General features: G+C 33.4%; 4 protein-coding genes across 8 annotated transcripts; 3 read left to right on the forward strand and 1 right to left on the reverse strand.

Moving 5' to 3' along the window:
- The first annotated feature begins 204 nt into the window (after positions 1–204).
- Positions 205–3639, forward strand: LOC131652693 (serine/threonine-protein kinase STY13-like). Its single transcript, XM_058922636.1, has 6 exons — positions 205–794; positions 1508–1640; positions 1750–1945; positions 2512–2636; positions 2731–2889; positions 3008–3639. Exons 1-6 carry the CDS (start codon positions 664–666, stop codon positions 3320–3322), a joined length of 1059 nt encoding a protein of 352 aa, XP_058778619.1. The 5' UTR covers positions 205–663; the 3' UTR covers positions 3323–3639.
- Positions 3640–10016: 6377 nt separating this feature from the next.
- Positions 10017–13830, forward strand: LOC131652691 (CRM-domain containing factor CFM9, mitochondrial). 2 transcript variants are annotated; one of them, XR_009298763.1, is made up of 6 exons: positions 10017–10197; positions 10458–10728; positions 11210–11611; positions 11713–13137; positions 13302–13419; positions 13694–13830. XR_009298763.1 is itself a non-coding variant. In XM_058922631.1 (4 exons), the coding sequence occupies exons 1-4, from the start codon at positions 10115–10117 to the stop codon at positions 12892–12894; spliced, it is 1938 nt and encodes a 645-aa protein (XP_058778614.1). In that variant the 5' UTR covers positions 10017–10114; the 3' UTR covers positions 12895–13236. The 2 variants fall into 2 exon arrangements, 1 of the variants encoding a protein (XP_058778614.1); XM_058922631.1 differs by lacking the exons at positions 13302–13419; positions 13694–13830 and having other exon boundaries at positions 11713–13236.
- On the forward strand, positions 13176–14358 carry LOC131650436 (golgin candidate 6). The gene is made up of 3 exons (XM_058920146.1): positions 13176–13210; positions 13302–13380; positions 13694–14358. Exons 1-3 carry the CDS (start codon positions 13176–13178, stop codon positions 14243–14245), a joined length of 666 nt encoding a protein of 221 aa, XP_058776129.1. The 3' UTR covers positions 14246–14358.
- A 95-nt stretch (positions 14359–14453) lies between these two features.
- On the reverse strand, positions 14454–17194 carry LOC131652692 (putative glucose-6-phosphate 1-epimerase). Of its 4 annotated transcripts, none has more exons than XM_058922635.1 (9): positions 17041–17194; positions 16571–16738; positions 16419–16493; positions 16258–16314; positions 15989–16143; positions 15713–15844; positions 15367–15469; positions 15135–15234; positions 14454–15049 (listed from the first exon to the last, which is right to left on the reverse strand). In XM_058922635.1, the coding sequence occupies exons 2-9, from the start codon at positions 16646–16648 to the stop codon at positions 14832–14834; spliced, it is 918 nt and encodes a 305-aa protein (XP_058778618.1). In that variant the 5' UTR covers positions 16649–16738; positions 17041–17194; the 3' UTR covers positions 14454–14831. The 4 variants fall into 4 exon arrangements, with proteins under 4 accessions (XP_058778618.1, XP_058778617.1, XP_058778616.1 ...); XM_058922634.1 differs by having other exon boundaries at positions 16945–17092; XM_058922633.1 differs by lacking the exon at positions 17041–17194 and adding an exon at positions 16859–16997.
- Between the last annotated feature and the right edge of the window lie 9018 nt (positions 17195–26212).

The raw sequence follows: 26212 nt of genomic DNA on the forward strand, positions 1-26212 counted from the left end.
CCTTTTACTTCCCCAATCAATGCCACCAACATATAAAGAATTCAATAACCAATACGCGTTGCACATAATACTAAAATAAAACTATATATTAAAATCAAATCATAACATATCTCTTTTTCTTCATTATTTATTTCAATTCAATCAAAATCTTCCACCACCTTCCTTTCACCATCTCTAAATCTAGATCGTTCATTTTCTCACCTCTCTTTCACTTTTTCAACCTCACCCTTATCTATCATATCTCTTCTTCCTCATTTTTTTTCTACTACTATATACTATATACCCTTCTCTGACATACCCTATTATTTTGGATCTTTGATCATTTATTTTCTATTCTATTTTATTTAATACTTATTTTTGTTTTTTGTTTGTTGTTAAGTGTTTCTTAACATGTGAGGTTTTATTCTTTGCCCCCTAAAATAAAGCAAATTTTTATTTCATTCTCTTTTTTTAATCATCCATGACCGTGTTTTTTGGGATAACTTTGTGTGTGTATTTTCGGAAAGTTGCATAAAGTTGAGTTTTTTTTCTTAGAGATTAATTATAGTAAGTATTTATTCAATTTATTCAAGGTTTTTTTGAAAAGAGTATGGTTAGTTTTTTTTTGGTGAGTGTTGTTGAGTGCTAGGTGTTTGATATATTGTTTCAGAGAAGAAACTGAAAATGGGATCTGGTAATGAAGTTCATTCTGTTGGTGAGTTTAGTTTAGATGCTAAGTGGATTATAGATCCTAAACAGTTGTTTGTTGGTCCTAAAATTGGAGAAGGTGCTCATGCTAAAGTCTATGAAGGAAAGTAAGTCAAACTTGTGGTTTTTTTAGTCAATTTTGGGTTTTGAGTTCTTGTATTGTGTAGATTTGTTGTTACTTGAAAAAGAATAAGTTTTGGTGCAAAGTTTGTTTTGATTTGATTTCCATGTCTGTATTTATATGCTTTCCTTTTTTTAGATTTATATCCAATTTAGTAAATCATGGTTTGTACTTAGGGCATGTGTTGGTTGATTGACTCACGGCCGTCTTAAGTTTTTGGAGGCTATCTAGGTTAGTAAGGACGGGGTCCTATTTAGTCATGATTGATCTCAAAAAAATCAATTATAAGATCGTATTTAGCCACAATTTAACTGTGACAAATTTGAGGTCATGTGTTGTAGTCCATCTTCTATAGCCTAAAGAGTGACTCTGAATTGACTTATTTAAGCTTTTTTTACATAAACACTTGTGAGACTTTTTGGTAGAGTTTATGAAAATAGCTTCTGACATGTCCATAAGCTGAATTTTCAGCTTATTTTCATGAGTTATTTTTGGCTTATTTGCATAAGCTCTCTAGTATAGTTTTTGAAAACAACTTATAACTTGTACCGAGACCATTTGACTTTATTTTATTTTTAGTTATAGATATAGCTTACACACAAGCACTTAGGTGACCTTAATCTGTTTGGAGAAATTCACATTATGCATCTTTTGGATAGGATTGTTTGCTGAGTTATTTGTTGGATTTGCTGATTGCAGATATAAAAATCAAAATATTGCAGTTAAAATTATCAACAAGGGAGAAACTCCAGAAGAGATTTCAAGGAGAGAGGCTCGGTTTGGCAGAGAGGTTGCTATGTTGTCGAAAGTTCAACACAAAAATTTAGTCAGGGTATTTTTTCACCCTTGAAAATCTAAGTAGATTTTTCCTTTAACTAATGATGAAATGGAAAAAATAAATGTCTTATAAAATGTTCCATTTGTTTTTTGTTTGATGCCAGTTTATTGGGGCCTGCAAAGAACCTGTGATGGTTATAGTAACTGAACTTCTATTAGGTGGAACATTGCGTAAATATCTCTTGAGTATGCGACCAACATGTTTGGATATGCGTGTAGCTGTTGGATTTGCTCTTGATATTGCACGGGCAATGGAATGCTTACACTCACATGGGATCATTCACCGCGACCTTAAGCCCGGTAAGCCTGCCGAAATGCTATTCTCATTAGTTTCATTATGGATAAGCTCATGGCGCACTTTAATGGAAAAGATCGCAACTTACTTAGCTTTACTATGAGTCACTATGCACACCTAATGTATAGCTAAGGAGTTTATATATTGTGAATTTATGCAAATTGTCTGTCATTTCCCCTTTAAGTAGTCCAATATAATCAAATTATCATTTACTAAGGCCATATAGGTCCTGTTTGGATAATTAATAATTTAATCAAACATTTATCTTATAAGTGCTTGCTATTTCTCTAACAAATATAAAATAAAGTCAAATTGTTTTCAGATTAAGTATAAGTTGTTTTGTTTGCATAAGCTATTCTGAAAAGCTTATGGAAATAAGCTGAAAGTAGCAAATCGACATATCATAAGTTGTTTCTTTATGCTTTTTCTAAATAGTCTCATGCGTGCTTATATGAGATGTAAAGCTACTGATTATCATACAATTTACAGGCCTGTAAATAATTATCTGTTCTCTGTATCGAAGAGTAACCCAAGCGTAATCCTGATAACTAGTTTCGTTTTTCCTTCTCAGATAACTTGATCTTGACCGGAGATCACAGGACAGTAAAACTTGCTGATTTCGGACTAGCCAGAGAGGAGTCCTTAACAGAGATGATGACTGCTGAAACAGGAACATATCGTTGGATGGCTCCAGAAGTACTTCTTAATTTCTGAAAACTTTTAACGTTTATGAACTTTCCGGTTAGGTTTCCAAGTTCGGTAATTATCGTTACTATTTGTTTCATGGCAGCTTTACAGCACCGTTACTCTAAGACAAGGTGAGAAGAAGCATTACAATCATAAAGTGGATGCCTACAGCTTTGCAATTGTGTTGTGGGAGCTCATCCATAACAAGTTACCCTTTGAAGGCATGTCTAACCTACAAGCAGCATATGCAGCTGCTTTTAAGGTATATAACATGACAATCCGCGATTGACAACACGATAATTTAATTTGTGTTTACCGTTAAACTCACTTCTGCTTCAAGTTTACTAAAGACTCACGACACAAATACTTAAATATTGCAGAATACAAGACCTAGTGCTGAAGATCTACCAGAGGATTTAGCTATGATTGTAACATCATGCTGGAAAGAGGATCCAAATGATCGACCTAATTTCAGTCAAATCATACAGATGCTCCTTCGGTATCTCTCTACCATTTCACCATCAGAACCAGTTGCTCCGATGCGGATGACTTCATCCGATAATATCGTATTGCCACCAGAATCTCCTGGTACAAGTGCATTGATGTTTCGACGAGACGACCCTGGTGAAACCCCGAAAGCCAATGTAGAAGACAGGTCGAAAGGGTATTTTTTCTGCTTCAATAGGTGTTACTGATACCTCAAGATCACAAATAGGAAAACTAAATAAAACCACATCCACCAATTGTAACAAAGTAGAAGAAACTCAATAAGAAAATGTTGACTATTAGCAACTCAGAAGGCACCTTCATTCTCAGCAAGAGTGACAAGTTCTTTTAACATTATGATGTTGACTTTCATTTTTATTTGATTTGATGTATGCTCTAGAGAATTTTGGGGTTAAGGTTGCTGAGATGTAAATAGTTCTGTAAAATAAGGTTCGTCCAAAAGCCTTCATCTCTTGTTTATATATATGTGCCATGGATAATAAAAGGGGAAGTGTTTGTATTGGCATCATAAAGTTTTGTATCATTACCAATTTGCAATTTTTTTTGTCTTGAACTTGCTGAAATTTTTGTTTCTGTTTCCTATTTTGTGTCACTCTTTGAATTTGTGAATCTAAATTGAATTAATCTATCTACTATCTACTTCTACTATCTATTCATTAATAATAAATTGCCTAAATTACCCTTTCACCAAAATTTATTTGCACTAATAAAAGGTCATTTTTGTAACTAACAAATTAAGTATTCACTCTTTCAACTTTATTGAATGGATGCCCCAAGTGTTAGCTTTTTATTGGTCCCAATTAAATAATATTTTCCCTACAACTTTATTGCATGAATGATGACATCACATGTAAGCCATGGATGATGGAAGTCATATTTAAATTTCTTTTACATTTCATTTTCCCACACTTTCTTACTTTCATTTTAATTTTTCTTAATTTATTTATTATCACAAAAAATATTAATAATCTATTTTTAAATTTGAATCTTACTAAAAATTTCAAATTTCTTTCGCATTTCATTTTTCCATACTTTCATTTTAATTTTTCAACATTTATCTATTATCGCAAAAAATATTAATAATCGATCATTTAATTATTATTCCCAAAAATATTTAATTATTTCACGGGCCACTATCAACTCAATATTTAATTTTTTTTAATCGATCATTACACATTTTCTCTATCTTAATTAAAATTTCAAATTTCTCTCACATTTTTTCACACTTTCTTACTTTCATTTTAATTTTTTTCTCTATTTATTTATTTATTTATTTATTATCTCACGGGTCACTATCAACATAATGTCTATTTTATTTTAAGCAATCATTGTCTTTATTTGAGAGATAATATCTTTATTTTTATTTTTTTCTCCATCTCACGATTTTTTATCATTATTTAATACAATTAAATTTCCATGATTATTGTTTATTTTACATTTGTTTTTAAATATATTTTATATCGCATCAAATTATTTTTTTATTTCACGGGTCATTATCAACATAGTAGCTATTTTATTTTAATCAACAATTACTATTAATTGAGAGATAATTTTTATTTTTAAATGTTAATATTTCATTTTTATTATCTCCATCTTATAGTATTTTTTTATATGATTATTTAATATAATTGAATTTATATGATCATTTTTCATTTATAATTAAACCATAGTGATCTATATCATTTTCTTTTAATTGTTGTTGGACCGTCAATTATTAAATTACCTGACCCAATTTTGCTATTGTGTTTTTAACCTATCTTAAACATTTTTTTGTGGATCATTGTTTTCTATATAATTATTGTTAAATTTACAATTAAGTAAATTATTTCATATTTTTCATTTATATTTAAAATTTTACATTTGCATTTGTTAAAATTTTATTTTTTCTCCAACTCACATGTCCATTTTTATATGATTCTTTATTACACACAAAATTAACACATGAATAAGATAATAATGTTTAATCTTAAGGGCCAATTTCAATACAATGCCTATTTTATTTTAAACAATAATGACTTTTATTTGAAAACTAAAGTATTTATTTTCAAATTTCAAAACGATTCCTATGGATATTAGGTTTTCAAAGAATTGGGAGTATAACAGAGCAATCAATAAAACTCTAACTCTATTCAAATAAAACAATTCCTTTTAATTATGCATATTGCTTATAATTCCTTTTATTTATATTATTCATATCGTTACAAAAATACTACACCAGAAAAAAAATCACCCGTGCGAAAGCACGGGTCTCTGACTAGTATGTCTTTTAAAATAAACACCAAACAAACGAAAGAAGAAATTATCCACGCGCATATAATGCCTTTTGGTGAGAGAAATGCTTCAAAAGCATATCTACATGCTTCAAAAGCCTTTAGTGAGAGAAATGCATAATGTAAGTGTTATGACTTCTTGACGTAGCGGAGACAAATATCAAAGTAATAGAAGGAAGAAATTTATTGTGAAGTTTTGAGATTAATAGGTCGCTTTTGTTCGTTGTCTAGGTCTTCTCAATGGGGTTCACGGTGTTTGTAATTGTAAACACTTTATGGATATTTGTTTTTGATTATTTATAATTGATGACTTTATGGATATTTGTTTTTGATTATTTATAATTGATGTTGTTTTTCTTTCCTTGTTTCATCATTATGAGTCGCCAAAAATTTTGTTTCATAATTTATCTTGTTGAACGATTTTGTTTCATCATTCCATGACTTGAATAATTTAATTCATCCATTTAGTTTTCAATGATTTGTTTCATCATTCTTTGTCTTGAATGATTTAATTAATCATTTTAGTCTCTAATGATTTTGTTTCATAACTCTACGTCTTAAATGATTTACTTTCATCATTTTAGTCCCCAATGATTTTAGTTCATTATTGCTTTGGTGTGGTTGGTCAAATCATAGGCTTGTGTTGGCTGAGTTGGAAGTTGGGCTTTGCTTTGATGTCTCTGGGGACCAGGCTCTGCCAAGGGTCGGTTCCCCTTCCATACTCTTAGATGAAAACTCAATTCGAGGTCAACGTATTTAGGGCTCCACCACTTACACTCTAGAATGGCTAGCTAGCAAGAGGAAGTGTGACTGGTGTGTATTTGCCTTCCTTGTTTTGAGGTCTTGTCGCATTTTTCGTAAGACGTGTTATATACCGGAGAAGACGATCACATAATTCATTGAAAGGTTATTATATTACTTAATACAGAGCTTAAAGATACTTTAATTACCAAACCAGCATCGTCTTCCAAGATGATATCACTGCCGTTTCCCCTACTATTGGGTGACTTGTCAGTGAACACAATCTACATAGTAGTTGGTTCATATGCAAGCGAAACCATTTCTGCTATGAAGTCTGCAAACACCTGAGCCTTTAGAGTTTTTATAGGCTTAAAGAAGACATTGAATTTTGACATTTGGATAGACTACTTGGTCATTCGTCCTTCCAGGTTTGACCTATGAAGAACCTGTTTAAGGGGTAGGTTAGTCGGGGTAATAATGTCATGCGCTAGAAAGTAACGTTGTAACTTCCTAGAGGCAGTCACCAATGCCGATGTCGCCTTCTCTATCTTTTGGTAACATGTTTCTGGTCCAACCAATGCTTTAGATATGAAGTATAATGGGCTTTGGTTAGGGCATATTTCTGGGACGAGGACAACACTGGTTGCTTTAGTGGAAATGACCAAGTAGAGGAACATAATTTCCAGTTCTATTGGTTTTGACAAAATAGGAAGGATAGACAAAACTATTTGTTCAATGACACAAATGCCTATTGGTTTTTTGAGGTCTAATCAAAATGTGCTTCTTTCTTTAACAACTTGTAAAATGATAATGCATGACGAGCCAACCTTGAGACTAATATTTTTAAGGTTGTGAGAATCTCATTTAGCTTCATTATTTCTTTCTTTATGGTTAGTGTTTCCATTTTAATGAGTGACTCACACTTATCTGAATTTTCTTCTACGCCTCTCTGTGTCGATTAGAATCCCAAGGATTTGTCATCCTTGACTTTGAAGATGCAATTCTCCATTGAGCCTTATATTATAGTGTTTGGGCTATTTATTTGTCTATTGAATGAATACTACAAATTGAGCCTCATAACTGGGCATTATTCTTTGGGCCTGTGACTAGCCGGGAACAATTACCCTCTCAAGTCCTTGCTGATATTTGATGAAGCAAGGATTGACATTGTTGGGTTGCCCTTTGACTTTGTTGTGTTCTTCTCAGGATAGCCTTTGGTTCCCGACCCCGACCTTTTGTACTTGTCTGTTTTTGTATCTGACTTTATCATTGGATTAACTTATACCTTTTTATTTACATGGTTTATTTATTGTAGTTATCCTTCTCGTCCTTGCATGACAATAAAAAATATATTTATTGGTGTAAACAAGGATTACCTCATAACATGGATATTACATGTATTATTAAAAGTACTTAGCCCAAATTAACTAGTTGTTGCTTTATTTTTCCAGGTGGTTCTGGATTGTCATGTTACTGCGAGCTCTATCTTGCGTCAGTATTGTTCTTAGATTGTTTTAGGATTATCTTTTGGTCGCGGTCACCTGCATTCACGAAGTTAGAACAATTCACGTTGGACTTGTTAGGGCATCGACCCTCTGCTCTTATGGAATAATTCACGTTTGACCTGATAACTTGGATATTACATGTATCATTAAAATCACTTAGCCAAAATTAACTAGTTGCTGCTTTATTCGTCAAGGTGGTTCTGGATTGTCATGTTACTGTGAGCTTTATGCCGTGTCACTATTGTTCTTAGATTGTTTTAGGATTATCTTTTGTCCGTGGTCACATGCATTCATGAAGTTATAACAATTCACATTGTACCTGTTGGGGGCGTCAACTCTCCGCTCTTATGGAAACCTACAAAATCTTGTCTTTTCAATTTTAGTTGATTCTTTTAATGGGTATAAGTTTCTTGTCTCGATTTCTTTGAACTCAATGTTAGCACACTCCTGCAAAATATTCCTCTTGACATGTTCAATAGAGCGTAAGATGAAAACCTTTCTCGAGGTCCCGATTAAAATCTCTCTCTGCCAGTTGACTATTTGCTTGGTTTTTTAAACCTCAAACCTTCTCCACTTCTTCACCTAGCGAAGTTGTTCACCAACTTGTCGATGTTCGGGAGTGGGAATGAATCCTTCTGACAAGCTAAGTTGAGGTCGATGTAGTCAACACACATTTTGTATTTCCCTGATGCATTATTGACCAAGACAACATTGGATATCCGTTCATGATATCTCACCTCGGAAATAAAATTGGCGTTGATTAAGCCTTGGAAAGTATTCATGGTCGTTTCGGCTTTTTAGGGGGGGTTTCGTCTCCTTATTTGGGCCTCATATTGGGCATAGAGGTCGATATTCAATTGGTGACATGGTACACTTGGGGTCTATGTGAAACATCATGTCTTAAGAGACTGGGAACTGATCTTGTTGGATTCTTATCAAGCTGTACAAATTTGAAGTTTCCATATGGGATGGGTCTTCAGGATTTTATTTTCTTCTTCCATGGTGAGCCAAGTTTGTCATCTTGTAGGACTTCATCTTCTCATAAATTGAGGTCAATTACGATGACGGATGTCCCATGAGTATTCTTTCTTTTCTTTTCAAAGATGAGGGTGGTTGTGTAGGGGCTCTTTAGTATCTTTCATGTATCATACGATCTCCGCGTAAAATGAATGAAATGATAATTGGTTCCCTGGTGTCGTTATGATACTTCATCTTCAGGTGGACATTAAAATCCATCCCATCCAATGCTACGAGGAAAGATCTCCCTAAGATGAAATTGTAAACGCTCTCGTAAGGAATCACCAAGACACATTTATTCACAATCCTTTCAACCTTCCCTTCTCCGATATAAACTGGTAATTCAACGGCTTCGCAAGTGCGAGCAGTGGAGTCGTTGAATTCCAAAAGGTTTCGACCTTCATATGATAGGAGGTCATAAACACGTAACCCTAGCTTCGTAGAGATGTTAGCGTACATGACATTGCAAGAGCTTCCTTCATCAATACGGATACCTAACACCAAGTGATTCTCTATAAAAACAGTTACGACTAATAGAAGCGTCACGTTGGAATCCCACTCACCTTTTCACTGTCTTAAAACCCTAGGATAGGTATATATTCTAGTAGCCACTGATGATTTTGAAGAGATTTGCATCAAATGTTTTTTTGTCTAACCCTCCTTATTAGATAATCCATTGCCAATCGGGGAGACAACGAGGTAAAATGATGATTTTAAGGTCAGTGAACCTATGGTGAATTCCACATATGGATAAGACATAATTGTCTTCTTTCGAGAGAGATCATTGTAACAATTTGTGACTTTGGAACTAGAAGGGTTAGATCGTAGAAATTTGTGAGAATCAGAAGTCGAATTTCATAGACATCACCATTGTTTCGTACTGAAACCATAAATGATAAATATGACGATATGAAGTCGACTGACTTGGCAAAGAGTGCTTTTCGATACAATGTGTCTTTGAGGTCACAATCTCTTGTGATTGGGCTTTCTGCCTTTTGAGCTTTTGGTAGGCTCGAAGCAATTATAATTTCTTTTGTCATGTATCACAATCAAATAATTTTGACAAATAAAATCAAAATAATTTGTTTCATATAATATTATATATTATTCTCATTTTTTTTAGTATATAAGCGAAACGGTAATAACTACTAAAAACCACACACAATTGTAAATACCAAAGTTCAAACTTTAATGAAGACATCCAACGTAATAATATCGATTTTGAGTTAAGATTTACGGACAATATTCTATATTATTCTTATTGCAATAAAATTGTTTTGGATGATATTTAACTATTTTTTAATTAAAAAGTTAAACATTATAAAAAAAAATGATAAAATTATTCATGTCAAAACCCTGTTTTTGCACTTGCAAAAACCCTCACGCATCCATGTCAAACTCAGAATGAGAAATTCGAACTCTCTGATTTGGTGAACCCAAAGAAACAATGTTTAGTGTTAGAAATCTTCAGAGACATTGCTCCTTCAAACCCTTTTCTTCCTTCTTTCAACTTCAACCAAATCCCTTCAGGTATCAATAATCAACTCTATTTTCTGTATTTTTTCCCGTCTTTCCTTCAATTTCTATTCAAACTCGTAAACCCTTCAACCCCTTTTTCTCTTTTCCCTCAAAGTTTATACCTTTACTACATTCACCCTTAATTTGTTGAGCAACAACATTAATTTATTGCCCGTGTTTTTTTTTCTAACATAGATTTATATTTATTAGTTGTTGTTTTATGGGATTAAGAAATGTTAATTTGATTCAATGTTTTTGTGTTTTTGGTTCAGAAATGTTGTTGTGCCTTTAGGACAAGGAATAGAGCAAAGAAACATTGATGATGATAAAGTTGGTTTTTATTGTTATGTTAAACCGATGAATCTTTTGAATGGATCCTTGTATCGGACAATGTCAACGACAAGAGGAAGGAGTATGCGAAGCAAGGTGGAGAGAAGAATGCAAAAAGAGTCTGGGAAGACGTTAAGGGAGATTCGAAGAGCTAAGAAATTGAAGAAGAAACTTATGACCGAGGAGGAGCGGCTCGTTTACAATCTCAAAAGAGTAAATTATCTAACTTCCTTTGTAATAACTGTGTTGAGTTTGATTATACTCTTGTAATCCATGTTTTTTACTTCATCAGTACTCTCGAATAGCAGCTATAGAATATGATATAAAACCGCTATTTTCTGCGTGATTTGCGATTGACAACACTTGACTTCATATATTGTTTTGAGATGTAGTAAGCAACTTGTAAAAAAAACTTGTATGGCATTTCTGGTGATAAAAATCGAGGTTTACTTTGAGAACTATTGTGGGTTTGAGAGAGTGCGAGCATGTGCCTTGGTTAAGATTCTTGTTGTTTATTCGTTGAGAAAATTATTCCTTTTAGCCTTAAGTAGTTGTTTTGTCTTTGCTACTTCATTGGCTTCGATTGTTTTATTCTTAGTGTACTTATGATAACCGTGAAATGAAAATTTTCTGTCCATGATAATATTGCATGCATTTTGTTAAATCTTATTTTCCTATCCTTCAACTGTTGCAGGCGAAGAAGAAAATTGCATTGCTACTACAAAAACTCAAGAAATATGACCTGCCAGAGCTGCCTCCTCCACGGCATGATCCAGAGCTCTTTACACCTGAACAGCTCCAGGCGTATAAAAAAATTGGATTCAAGAATAAGAATTATGTTCCTGTTGGAGTTCGTGGAGTCTTTGGAGGAGTTGTGCAAAATATGCATCTCCATTGGAAGTTTCATGAAACTGTCCAAGTTTGTTGTGACAACTTCCCCAAGGAAAAGATAAAAGAAATGGCTTCAATGCTTGCCAGATTGAGCGGTGGGATTGTGCTTAACGTTCATAATGTGAAAACAATCATTATGTTCCGTGGTAGAAATTATCGGCAACCCAAAAACTTGATACCAATTAACACCCTTACAAAGAGGAAGGTAAGGTTACATTGCCATATCGGTCCTAATTATGGTATCTTTTATACAAAAAACTCGAATACGTCCGAAGATAATGTATTTGTTTCTGTTGTTATATGCAGGCCCTATTCAAGGCCAGATTTGAGCAAGCTCTTGAATCTCAGAAGCTAAATATCAAGAAAATTGAACAAGAGCTCCGACGAATGGGAGTAAATCCTGAGGATCCAACCGCAATGGCCAGCATCCAAAGAGTTGCTTCCACATTCTTCAATGCCATTGACAAGAAAGAAGGAAGTCCTTATGTCTTCCGTGGAGATAAACCGTCGGTTATAGAACCTAATGAAGGTTTGGAAGAATTGGATCCTTCTGCTGATAGTGATCAGGAGGAGCTGGATCAGTTTATTGCTGATATAGAGGATGCTGCAGATAAAGAATATGAAGAAGAAGAGGCCAAAGAAAAAGAAGAGTTTGGTAGACTTCGGTATTGGAATAGAGAAGAGTATGGTGGAAGATTCAGAAGATCAGATGATTCTAGAAATGACGACTATGATGGGGAGGTTAGAGGTTCAAGGGCTCGACAGCCAATACATCCCAAGTATCGGACAAACGATAGTGACAATGAAGAAAATGCTCATTCTGACAATGATGATGAGGATGATGATGATGATGAGTGGCATTCCGGTAGTATTGTAGATGATATTGATATTGATATTGATATTGACAACAATTCTAATGGATCCGATGAAGCTAGAGGTAGGTTCAAGGAAAGTAGGGGGAGAGGAGAAAGGAAAAATAATGTTGGTATTGGCAAGGCTCAAGTTAATGGAGGTTCCAGCAGACACAGCGAAGCTAAATTTATGAGGAATATGGCCATACAAGGTTCTGAATCAGAAGGTACGCTCAGTGAAGTTGAAAATGCAATGTGGGAGTCTGATGAAGAGGAGAACAGCTCGGTACATTTGAAACGAGCCAGTAGTGGTAACTACAAGAGCAGCAGCAGCGATGATGATGAACATAATGATCAATTAAAGAGCAACAAAAAGAACGGTGCGAGGGACCATAATAGTTTTAACACACGGAAGAATGGGAGAGGTAGGCAAGAAGGAATTGGCAGAACTAAATCCGAGTCCACAGATGCGTTAAGCGGTTCGGAAGACTGGACGTGGCAATCAGATGGTGAGGAGGAATCAAGAGCTGATGTTAAGGACTCCCCCACAAGCCTTAATAATCGTAATATGGTCAAAAGTGATATCCATAAGAAGAGATCACCAAAGGGTGCAGATGAGGCTTGGGACAGTGATTAGCCCCAAGTAAATACAAGATCATAATCCATTGTAGGTTTAGACTTTGTTTGACAAGAAGACAGACATCTTGAACCGATAAGAAGCAACATGCGGCTCTATCGAAGTGTACTTTCTGATAGCATTATTTGTCTAGATGCATACTTTCTGGTGATATAAAATTTGTGTTTTTTAGGAAGTTGCTTAGGGGTGTGAGAAAATTTTCGCTCAAACAAAGTATCGGTTGGGTCAAACAAAATCATCAAGGTATGAAGCCTAATGTAACCTATTTATGAAGCTCTTTCATGGAGTTTCGGTTTACTGTTATTCTTTCGTCACAGTAATGTTACTTGCTCAGCCTCCCAAGATTCTGTTGTTCTACTAGTTATAATGTGCTTGGACTTTCTGCTAAAGATAATTGTTTTTTATAGGGAAGAAGTTGAATTTAATCTTGTTGAGAGAGAGATAGAGATGTGGAATTTATTACTAGCAAAGTACATGACATATTTTGTGAAGTAAATAAATGTTTGCTAAGGAAAAAAATTTGTGGTAAGGAAAAAAATTTTCTTTATAGACTCCTATTACTTCTTAAGAACTCGCGGCGAAATTTCATTAATGCTCCTATATTTCGGATGTGCATCTTCTTGGAATGCACATTATTTTGAAGAAAAAAAAAAGTGATTTCGGATGTGCATCTCCAAATGCACTTTTTTCTGGAAAAAAAAATGTCATTTCGAATGTGGATATCCGAATAAACCTTTTTTTCGAATAAAAGGTGCATTCGGAGATGTGTGTTATTTAGTGATTTTTTTAATCGTCTCAGGATCTTGTTCTTCGAAATGGTACATTGGCCGAGGACCTGACTAAGACCGGCAGTAGTTTCCAGTCTGAGCAAAGAGTGAGTGGAGGCGCCGAAAGAGTCCAAACAGAGACACTCCGTAGAGATTTCCAAGAAGCATCTAAAAGGTTGGAGACGCTTAAGGCAGAAAAAGCAAAAATCGAATCAGAGGCAAATTTGAATAAGAATTTAGCCGGAAAGGTGGAAGCTGATCTAATGAGTCTATCCGATGCATACAATAGCCTTGAGCAACCTAACCTTCAACTGGAAAATGAGGTGAAAGCACTTAGGGGTGGAGGGCCGTCAACACTTCCAGATGTAGAGGCAATAAAAGCTGAAGCAAGGGAAGAAGCTCTGAAGGAGAGTGAGGGTGAACTGAATGATCTGCTCGTATGCCTAGGGCAAGAACAAAGCAAGGTGGATAAACTTAGTGCTAGGTTGCTGGAGTTGGGAGAGGATGTTGACCAACTACTTGAAGGCATTGGAGATGATGCCGGGGCTGCTGAAGGTTTCGAAGATGAAGACGACGACGAGTGATATATTTTTATTTGTCTCCTCCACTTGATACATTTCATGTTAAATTGTACAGCTAGCACAATCTATGGAGAATGTATACATTCCATGTTGGATTTTAAATTATGATTTCTTTAGGACCTGTTTCTTGCTGGTTATATTTCACAATATTCAGGCGTGATTAAATTGTTTCGTTTCTTATCTTTCTCCTTTATCATGTTAATCAGTCAAATTTGCGAGGAAAACAGAAACATGTTCGATCATAGGGCCACAAAATTTGCAGGATCTCCAAACAAAAAGTGCTTACAGAAAGAAAGAAAAAAGTTCATGGTTTTTTCCCCTCCTAATTTACAAATAATATGTATACACAGCACCGCCAGTTTCCATACTCTGAAGAATTCCATTGGAACTTAACAAATACACATAAAAAATTGCTTAGCAATTGTCATGGCATCATGCCATCAAGCTAAGCTTCTCTCAAATTATTGTAAGGTGGAAAAGGGCTTTATGTTATATGGTATATATCTATCAGCATGACATTCATGCACATCTTTTTTCTGTCTCAAAGCCAATGTAATGTATACAACAAATCTTGATTGATTTGACTGCATCAATGAAAGCCATAAAGAACTCTACGAGGGTCCAATTGTCCACTGCAATAGCTTGATGAAACAGTAGAGAGTTCTTGATAGCCCTTCCATTCTTCACATGGCTTCAAGAGAATAGGAACATCAATAGCTGCTGAATTCACACATAACATCGTCTTGTAATCTTCATCTCCCAAATCAGGTAGAGCCTTGGCCTTTTTATTCCATGGGTTCCATACCACTGCAGTTTCATCATGAATTGATAAATGAGAATGTCTTATTTCAATATATAAAATGTATGAGAACCAAAAATATGTAGTAATTACCTGCATCTGGAAGTGCATTCTTCTGGAGAACAAAGGTTCTTTTCTTCTCATGATCTATTATAGCGATTTTATTAGGGCTGCTCAAGTATACCCTGTCCGTCTACAAAGGAACCAAAACAAAGAAACTGTCGTAAAGGAAAGGCGGAGTATAGTCGAAACTGTCTTATGATCTATTATGGTGTGCTGAATATTATTTGATTTTCAAAGAAAAGTGATGTTTTACGATTCCTACCTCCCCATCAAATGTAATTGCATCAGCTTGTTCTGTGAACCTTGATCTGTTCACCAGATTATCAAAATAATCAAGTGTCTCCAATCCCTCAATCCGAACTTCACTGCAGAATTTTTTCATCTTCATTAACTTTTTTTATTTTGGTGTTTCAGTTCACTTTCTTGTATTACTATTAGGCTATTTAAGACATTAATTTTTTAGAAGGGTTGACATTATTATTTTGGAAGGGTTGGATTATACTTTTAAACTGTGGTCTGTAAGACTGTAACCGGGATTACAACATTAATATAACGATTTTAGAGGTCTCTTTATTTTGGTCATAAAAAGAAGAAAGTAAAGTGCATACCTTATATCTGATACAGATAAATAGTTGCATAGTGAAAATGCAAAAGAAAACGGTTTGTTATCAGTGTTTCTGACTCTAGGAATCAGAATGAGCTTGCCAGCACTTAGAGATATGCGAAGCCTCAACTCAAAACTGCACAATACAGACACAACATTAACATGCAAACACTCGTAATTGAATGTAGTTACAAATGTTAGTGTTGTGTTAGTGTCCGACATTGACATGAGTCGGACACTAAACGTATAAAATGTCGGTGTGACATATGATCATGAATACCTATGTGGTTTCTTTAAATCAACTCCCGTTGACTTTAATATCAAATCCACAGATGAATGATTGTCCATTGGAGGTAGTGGTGAAGGATCTCTATCCAATGACCACATTCTGTTTATTGTCATTCCATGTTGCTCAAGTGAACCAACATCACCAAACTGCAACACAAAATTGTACTTAAATATTACCAATATCGACGTATCAGCGTCGTGTCACGTTCTGTGTCTGTGTCTCAACTATATATTGTAAATGTGATGAAAGAAAGTACTTACCCTTGCAAAGCAAGCTGATATACCTCCTCTGATGGCTTTATGCTGTTTCCATTTAGCCTGACCAACAAAAAGTTTTCTCAAACGATATTAACAAACACCCGAGTTCGATCCCAGTTAGAACAATCATCGATCAAATTTAGAATCCGATTCTATTTTCTTACCTTGCTGCTCATAAAAAGCAGTTCTTCTTTCCTTTGATTCTTCCAAGAAACAATCTGACCTCCATAGAGAAGCACCTGAATGAAACATAACCACTTATATGATAAGTGATTATGCTATAATCACTTAATTAGCAAAAGAAAAACAAACCAACCTCAGCTGAAGAACCATTAGGATCAGTCAATACAATCCTCGGCAATCCATCTTTATCTTTAAACACATTCAAAGGCATTTGTATCGAATTATCTATCGATTCCCCCAACCTGAATGCTCTCGAGTTACTCACAAGTGGCTTCACTTTCACTCTTCTCCAATCCACAAACTGCAACCAATCAAAAAAACCAAAAAACGATCTCAGTTTCATCTTCATCACCACACACCATAACAACATCAACACAACACTTATTTATATGTATACTAATCATGTGTTAAAAATATTAACCATCTCTTTAGCACAACAAAAAGACCATAACAAATGAAGTAGATTTTATGAAGCTGAAGATAACAAAATCAAAAGGGTTAGCGTACTTTGATGGTTTTGATCTTATACTATAAATTAATATAAAAAATATGAAATGTTTATGATCAGTTTGGAATTCCAAGAGGCAGAACCAGAACCAATACCTCTGTGTTTCAAGAGAACATGTGTTATATATATAAATAAAAGTTGGAGAATATGTAACAGAAATCAACCATTTTTTGTTATAAAGTTGGCACAAGATTCTCTATAGTTTGTGTTGTGAAAAATTGGAGACTCTGGTTGGTCCAACTGATAAACATGAACAATGTTTATGCCACTATGTGCCATGTCGCTTTCTAGAATATAATATAGAAAATATTACGCATGAGGATTAGCCTTATAATTTATTTTTTCTTCTTATTGTCAATTTCCACATAGATGATACTTGTGTTAAGTTGTAACAACATGTATGGTTCACCCTTCACTATTAACAAAAATGTATAAGAAACACTTTTGTCACAAATAAAATGTTTTTTTTTTTCATTTGGTTATGACAAGTAAGCTTAGATAAGAGAATGGAAATAAATATTTAATTTTATTATTATTTTAATTTGTTAGTTTAATGAAATATTAATTGAATTGTTTATTTTCATATGCTTAAATGAAATAATATTTTTAAATAGATTTATAGGCCAATCACGTATTTGAAAAAGATAAACTCAAATTTAAACATAAATTTTGATGGACTATATGTTAGAAATACGGGCATGATAATCCTGAATAACTTCGAAGAATCGTGTTTGTTCACTTTTCGAACAAAGTATTTCGACCCTATTCTTGTCTGGGTTCACGAAATCTTTGCGGGGATAATTCTCGAAGAACAATCTGTTTCTGACAATAGAGAACAGATCAGGAATGTAGAGAGGAAGTATAATTTTCGTGTACCAAAATTGAGGCCAAATGACTCCTTATATTGGAGATTAATAACTGAAATCGAAAAGGCACAACTTTTCAGAAAAACGGTTATATCGGTTGCGAAAGGGTACAACTATTCAAACGAATTTTTCGAACGGGGTGCTGCCCCGCACCCCGCCAGCCCTAGCTAGGGGCTCTGCCCCTTGGACCCCGACGGGGCGCTGCCCCGCACCCCGCCAGGGGCTACGCCCCTTGGAACCCCATTTCAATTATTCGTATTCAATTACACGTTTGGCTCGACGAGCGTGCACTCCGCACTACCCTAATTCGTTTCAAACTTAATGCATAATTGCATTGGCCTATAGTAAATCACATTACTACCAAAATACATTGATGATACTAAAATCACCAACACTATGTACTAGACTAAAGAGATAATGATAGGGGTTTATTGCCTCATTTTCCTTTTTAAATAAATAGGATAGATTAACTTGTTATTAGTCGGAATAGAGTAAAAGATAAATTTTATACACATTATCACACTATGCATTTTCTTAAATAAATAAGCCCGACTAAATCCTCCTTACTCTGAAAAAATAAAATATAAATTTTATACACATATTTACGTCTCGCCTCGCAGTAGAGATGAATTACAAGATTAATTAGAATGAGAAGATGTCGTAAAATTGATTACACTCTAATAAAACTATAAACTATAATTTGTATAAGTTTTTAAATTAGATAGGATCAAAATCAATATTTAACGACGAGATAATTGTAGTTAATTGCCTATGTAAATTTTTTTCATAGTGTACCTTTGTATAAATTTGCAAAAAAAACCTAACCATCAAATAATTAAAGAAAAGAAGATAGTTGGACTTGAACATACCCAACCTATCCTTTAAAAAAATTCAAAAGCGAATGTGAATTATGCCAAATGTCATAAACAACAAAATAATCTGCAATATCTAATCTATCTGCACATGCATTTCTCTCTCTGAAAATGTGAGATAACATGAATCTAAAGGAACGTATAGTGTGTAAAATATTTTTCCATTTAATTAAAAGATATCAATGGACATATTCATATTAGAAAATACACGAATGATCAATTTTAAGTCACTTTCAAGTCAAATATTTCTCAAATACCTCGTGTTAGCTTATTAGATAGCAAACACAATTCCATGCAATATAGATCGAAAGGAGGTACAAAATCCAATCTTAGCTAATAAAGTTCCCAATAATGCTCATAAATTATCACTAAATATGCCAACACAAGTTGATATTCTAGTCCATAAAAAAAGTTGATATTCTACAATTTTCTCTTGAAGCTCTATCTGTGTTGCACTTAATTCAATTATGACTACGAAAATACCAATTAACTTGTATGATTCTAGGTGCGGGAGGAGGTTGATATTTGATGTCGAATCATTTAATAACTATAAACTCATGAATTGAATATAACACGTGCCCTTGAGAAAATTAGATGTCTTATAGACCAATTATTTAACATGAAAAATGTCTCTACCAAAGTCAATTTTACTATTTTTCAAATTTGATATCATTTCTTGTGTGCCAAGTTTTTCAAAGAATTATTTTGACTATTGGTGTAACCGGATTAGAAAAAACCAATTAAACCGATAATTCAAACCAAACTAAATTGAAATAAAACCGATTGTTTCTAATCCGATTCTAAAACCGAACCAATAAAAATCGACGTGGTTTGGTTCGTTTCTCGGTTTTAGTTTTTAGGAACCGCCAAACCGATGAACAAAACCAATGGAAATAATTACGCTCTAAATATTTTTTCCAACCTTCATTAAACTCAAATTTTATGTCGGTCTAATCATTCTCCATCTTTGGTTTTACTTTCTTCCTTTTAGCTAAACACTAATCTAGAACCAAACTCCAAAACACAGAAAGTAGAAATCATAAGTCATAAAACTTGCTTTCATTGAACTTCTTCTCTAGTTGCATGCCTCAATTGTTTCCCTCTCTACCGTCGTTCTGATAAGTTATGGTCGCCTTCTTCGTATTTAAGTTATCTTCGTTAGTTTTCATTTTTTTCAACTTTTTTTTCTTCTTCTTCTTCAACAAAATTCCTTCTAGTCTTGTTATAAAATAGTTTTGATGTGTATTTGAGGTGTGAAACATGTTAATTGATGCGTGTTTTGTTGTGATTTGTTTTTTAAGCTTTCAAATTCATTTCCAACCTTTTGATGCCAAGTGTCAACTTTTATGTTTGATGGTAAATTTATTTCGTGATGCAATGAAAATCATGTCACTATTTCAAATGGATTAAGAGCAACTTATAAGTTAAAAAAAATAGAGCACGAAATAAATGACATGAAATGTATTATTTTAAGAATAATAGCATAAAATACACCAAAAAATACGATGGCGAAGAATACATTGATATAATGTTTGAAAAAAATTGAAATTCGATCAACCGAACCAAACCAAACCCTATCAAATCGGTTAGTTTGATTCATTTTCATTTTTGAAAAATGTTAAAAACCGAACCAAACTAAACCGCTGAAGATATCATCAGTCTGAACCTTTTTTTGACCAAAAAGCGGTCCAAACCGATCCGATTACACCCCTAATTTTTATGAGTGTCATGACTAGATTATGAATTTGAGAACTCTAACTTCTATCAACAAGTTTGAATAAGCCTTCATAACTAGTTATATAAATGTTCATGTAAAACAATCCCTCCATCCAATGCCAGAAAAGTAAGATGACAAACCTGACAGCAATGATCTTAGGGATGGTTTTAAATTGAGAATTTGCAAGGGCAAGAAGTCTATATTGGTCAATAGAATCCGCTTCATGTTGTTTAGGTATCATAGTCACATTCACTGAATTGAGATTAAGAAGCATCCAACATTGTTCAAAGAATTGATTCACTGATTTGGTTATACCAACCTATACTATATCCCAACAGGCTTAGAAATCACCCCCTAAAGTCACCAGACCTTGGAGAAAAATTACCACCTATATTGTACACTACATTCTTAATTTTCTACGACCAAGGCATTGTGAGATATTCAATATTCACATGAGTTACAAGTTGAAGGATAGTTCTCTCAATCAGATCAATATACATTTGTTTCCTGAATTAAACAAAATTTTGTAGAAGTTAATAACATGATTGTCTAACTCAACGCCCTCATCTGAAAAATATTGTCATGCCTCAGTTTGGTGATTTTGTTATTAACATATTTCAATTCAACTGTAATGTGAAATTTTTTGTATTCTATCTCCATCCTTAAACCCCTTATTGTTAAAATTTTGGGTCACAAATGTAATCTTACATGTGTTAGTGTCATTATTTAATCAGCCAAAACTATAATGGTATAATTGACATAAAGTCTATGGCTGAGGGCATATATGTCATGAAAGGTTATTGTGTAGATATGATAAGTCAATATTCTAATTTGATGAGGGGTGAATCTGGAATATTGAAAACTTAGTAGTAACTCTAAGGAAGTTATATATACGAGTTATGGTCTCAATTTGTAGAATACGATCAATACGGTTTATCAGATATTCTCTCTTCATCCCCATCAGAAGAGAATCAGGAAACTTTAATGCACTATATAAATCAGAAGATACATACCCGCAAACCTTCAACAATTTCGATGACAAACTCAGGTACGCTTCCGCTTTCATTCTCATATTGTATTAATGTATGAGTTCTAAGGATATGAGTTCATAGGATATGAACTCGAAGGAATTAGATCAGGATTCTGTTATTGAATTCTACATAGATTCATTCAGTAATGAAAAAATCTAACACTTATTCCTAAAATAATTAATACTACATGCAGAAGTTGAACATTTTCTTTCTCCAATCTAAAATCATCATTGTAACCTACATTATTAATCAGGTTTGGTATCTTGTTAACTACACCAGTAGGTTGAGTGAATTTAATATGAATATTACCTAATGTCTCTTTGTTCTATTTCTTAAGAATAAATTTAAGAGATATCAACTTAGTAAATAAAACGAACCTAGAGCAGCCAGCCACATTAGTATTCATATTATCAATAATTTGTTCTTTGCATCTATCATCCACAATCTATTTTCATAAATTTGAATGGCCTAACCGAATCGAATTTAGCTTTTGTCACAATGGAGAAAAATATGATAGAAGTTTGAATGATTAATCATCAAAATAGAACAATTGATGTTTCCAATTATCTAACCTATTCTGATTTCTTATAATTCTGTCAAAGATTCTCCAATACATGTAAATGTAAGTAATGTGTGCACATATTTTAAAAAGCATCTTCCTCTTTGTCTATTCATCGTTGTGCATATTTATATTTTTTGAAAATTCAATTTCTTAGCAATATTTTTCAGTGTTCCAATAAGAAAAGAACAAATTGCAGGTATATATATGGCATGCTTTTGTGTGTGGGTGTGTGAAAGGCATATGACAAGCTTTACGAGATTTAATATATTTTATTAATTTTAAAAACATTAAATTACTTCTCTAGAACTAACTTTCCTAGACGCTTTTAATTACTACGTTCAAAAATGCATGACTCGAAAGTAATATAATACAAAAAAGCACATGAATTTTGTAAGTGATTTATTTTCTAATAAACATTTGGGTATGAGTATGATGTTGAAGGTTAAGCTATATGTTGCTTTCTATCTACGCGGATTTGAGTAGACGAAATAACTTTAACTTAAAAAGTAACCAATGTGGTCCTTATATATATATATATATATATATATATATATATATATATATATATATATATATATATATATATATATATATATATATATATATATATATATATATATATATATAAAATAGTTATGAGAGTGTGTTGTTAAAATATAAAATATGTGAATTTAGTTTATATATGATAGAATTTTTATAATTTCAATCATTCACGATAGTAAATTATTAGATATATTTTATTTTTATTATAATTATTTTCAAAATAAAAAAGAATGAGAAGATAAAAAACAATATACCAAAAAAATAGTTGAATTTATCCGATTCACAAATATAAATAGTCAATACTCCTATTTGCTGCATAAACCTTACATGGATTGGAAAAGGACTTGGGAATGTATGGTTTATAAACAAGTCAACTATATATTCTGTCGTGTTTTAATATATATAGAATGGACGGTGTGAAGTGATCCATACTCAAGTTTGTCAATTTCACTTTATGCTACACAAACAAAGTTTCATTAAAAAAGTAGAACATTGTTTATGCTTTTCATAACATACTGTATATTAAAGTTGGCAGACAAAATTTTAAGGGTAATGAAAGATTAGATGGTGGAACTTACGTGTGAAAATGAGAGGTCCCTATACTTCTCTCTATTATAAAAAAAATACAAAATTAGAGATCCATGTCTAAGTATGTTGAGACAAAATTAGATAGATTTATTAAATACAAATAGGATAGGAGAGTTATATATTAATCACGAATTTGAATTCCCTCTTTCAATTTTTTCTCTCCAAGTATCTCCTTCACACTTTTCTCTTTATATCTCTCTAATATTTTCTCTCTTCTTTTTTTTATCATTTTTTTTTGATGCAATTAATTCTACTACACTTATTTTTGTGAAGGAGAAAAAGGGAGGGAAGGAGAGAATTCATGGTCATTAATCACTTATCTTTCATATATATATATATATATATATATATATATATATATATATATATATATATATATATATATATATATATATATATATATATATATATATATATATATATATATATATATATATATATATAAGATAGGAAGCATATCAAGTGAGATCATTTTATAATGAGAGATAAGAGAAATAAATATCAACTATTGAATTCATAAGAGAGAATGTTAATACATTAATGTTAATACAATGCCTCAATCTTGGGCTTTGTACAAGACATTATTTAAACTCAAACTCTTCCCTAGAGATGAGACATGAGTCATCTCTATGGAAGAGATGTCTCTTCTATTACACCACATTCAATTCAAACATTGTCAAACATTTCCCATTTAAGTGATGTAAGTGACACACTTGTTGATTCAAAATCCAAGTTGGAGTCCTTCTCTTATTATGGTTCAAAAAATACTTCTTTCATTTAAGTGATATAAGCGACACACTTGTACACTCAAGTTAAGGTCCCTCTCTTATTATGCAAAGAACACTCTTTTTATTCTAAAAAATATTTGTGGTGAAATAGGTGAGATATCTCCCCCCATTAAGATGATAAATTGTCTATTTCTCTTACCAGAAATAAATTTTAGCTTCAATCTTGGGCTTTAAACAAGACACAAATAAAACATCACCAACATATAGCCAGAACTACGACTGCTCTGATTTCTCAAATTCCTTTTGAGAATATGTAGGTACGAGGTATATCCTCGACGAGCACTCAACAATAATTGTCTATAGATTCCCCGAACTACAGATGCTCTGACTTTTCCTAGGGATATGTAGGCATGAGATTTGCGAGAATCTTTGCGAACACATTAAACAAAAACCTATTTAGGTCCCTCACCTTTTTTTAACAATTCTTACTCTCTTCCTTACACAAAGGAGAAACTTTCCCAGTAACAAACAAGCAATACAACTCATAGCATAAACATAAACAAAAGGCTCCCGTAAAGTACTACAGATACTTAGGGTGCTAATATATTCCTTTTGTATAACCAACCTTTCGATCCTCGATCTCTTAGGTGCTCTGCACCCACATGTTAGTTTGGTTTATTTATATTTCCCCCTTCCTTCCTAGAATAAATTAAAAGTTCAAATGTAACGCGTTCCGAAGCGATTGACCCTATCCTCTATTTTAGGGGGGCTCATTTCCGCGGGGTACAATATGAAGGATAGAAAAACACTTAGAAAGGGGGGTTTGAATAAGTGTAGCTTTTAAAACTTGTAAGATAAAAACAATTTGCACAATGATTTTTATCGTGGTTCGTTGTTAACTAAACTAATCCAGTCCACCCCCTTGGAGTGATTTACCTCACCTGAGGATTTAATCCACTAATCACACAAGATTACAATGGTTTTCCACTTAGACAACTTCTAAGTCTTCTAGAGTATACTGATCACAACCTGATCACTCTAGGAACAAACTGCTTAGATACCCTCTAAGACTTTCTAGAGTATTCTGATCAACAACCTGATCACTCTAGTTCTTACAACTTAATTTAAACAAATTCGTTTAAGAGTTACAATGCTTCTTATAAAGCTATTATCACAACTGTGATTTTCTCTTAAGTTTAAGCTTAATCTCAGTGATATATTACAACATCAATGTAGTGAGGTTGAAGATGAAGTTTGAGAGCTTTTTGAATTTGACAGCGTTTCTGTGTATTTGCGCAAGTGTTCTATTAAAAAAATCGTAACCTTGCTTCTCATCAGAACTTCAATATATAGGCGTTTGAGAAGATGACCGTTGGGAGCATTTAATGCTTTGCGTATTCCGTACAGCATTGCGTTTAATGTTTCACTCTTTTGTCAACTACCTCGAGCCTTGCTTTTGCTGTGTCTACTGACGTTGCCTTTAATAGCTACTAACGTTCCTTTTGTCAGTCAGCGTAGCCTGCCATCTTGTACTTGCTTCTGATCTGATGTTTGTGTAAACAACGTTTGAATATCATCAGAGTCAAACAGCTTGGTGCAGAGCATCTTCTTGTCTTCTGACCTTGAAGTGCTTCTTAGCGTGATACCATGAGAACTTCAGTGCTTCTGCTTCTGATCTCAAGTCCTTCTGATGCTTCCATAGACCATGTTCTGATTCTGCTTGACCATCTTCTGATGTCTTGCCAGACCATGTTCTGATGTTACATGCTGAACCTTCTGAGTCAGTGCTTCTTGCGCTGATTTTGTGCATACTCTTTATATAATTCCTGAAATGGAAATTGCATAGTATTAGAGTACCACATTATCTCATACAAAATTCATATACATTGTTATCATCAAAACTAAGAATATTGATCAGAACAAATCTTGTTCTAACAATCTCCCCCTTTTTGATGATGACAAAAACATATATAAATGATATGAATTTGCAATCAGAATATCAGACGGCTAAAGACAATTACACAGTTATAGCATAAGCATATAAACATAGTGTGTGAATATGTCTCCTCCTGAGATTAACAATCTCCCCCTGAGATAAATAATCTCCCCCTGAAATAAATACTGGAAGAAATTTATAAATAAAGGACTTCCCTGAGTATTTTTCATTTCAGTTGAGACGATCACATATGCTTAGATCTTCAGAACATTCATAGCTTCTGATTCTTGCTTCCATAGGACAACTTCAGAACTTGAATTTCTTCTTGAATCATTGCATGCTAGATTGTATCAGAACATTATTGAATGTACCAGAGCATCATCAGAGCATATCTACATCCTTAAATGTTACAGAACAAACTAAA

Source organism: Vicia villosa, linkage group LG2 (assembly GCF_029867415.1).
Source record: "Vicia villosa cultivar HV-30 ecotype Madison, WI linkage group LG2, Vvil1.0, whole genome shotgun sequence".
Lineage (NCBI taxonomy): Eukaryota > Viridiplantae > Streptophyta > Magnoliopsida > Fabales > Fabaceae > Vicia > Vicia villosa.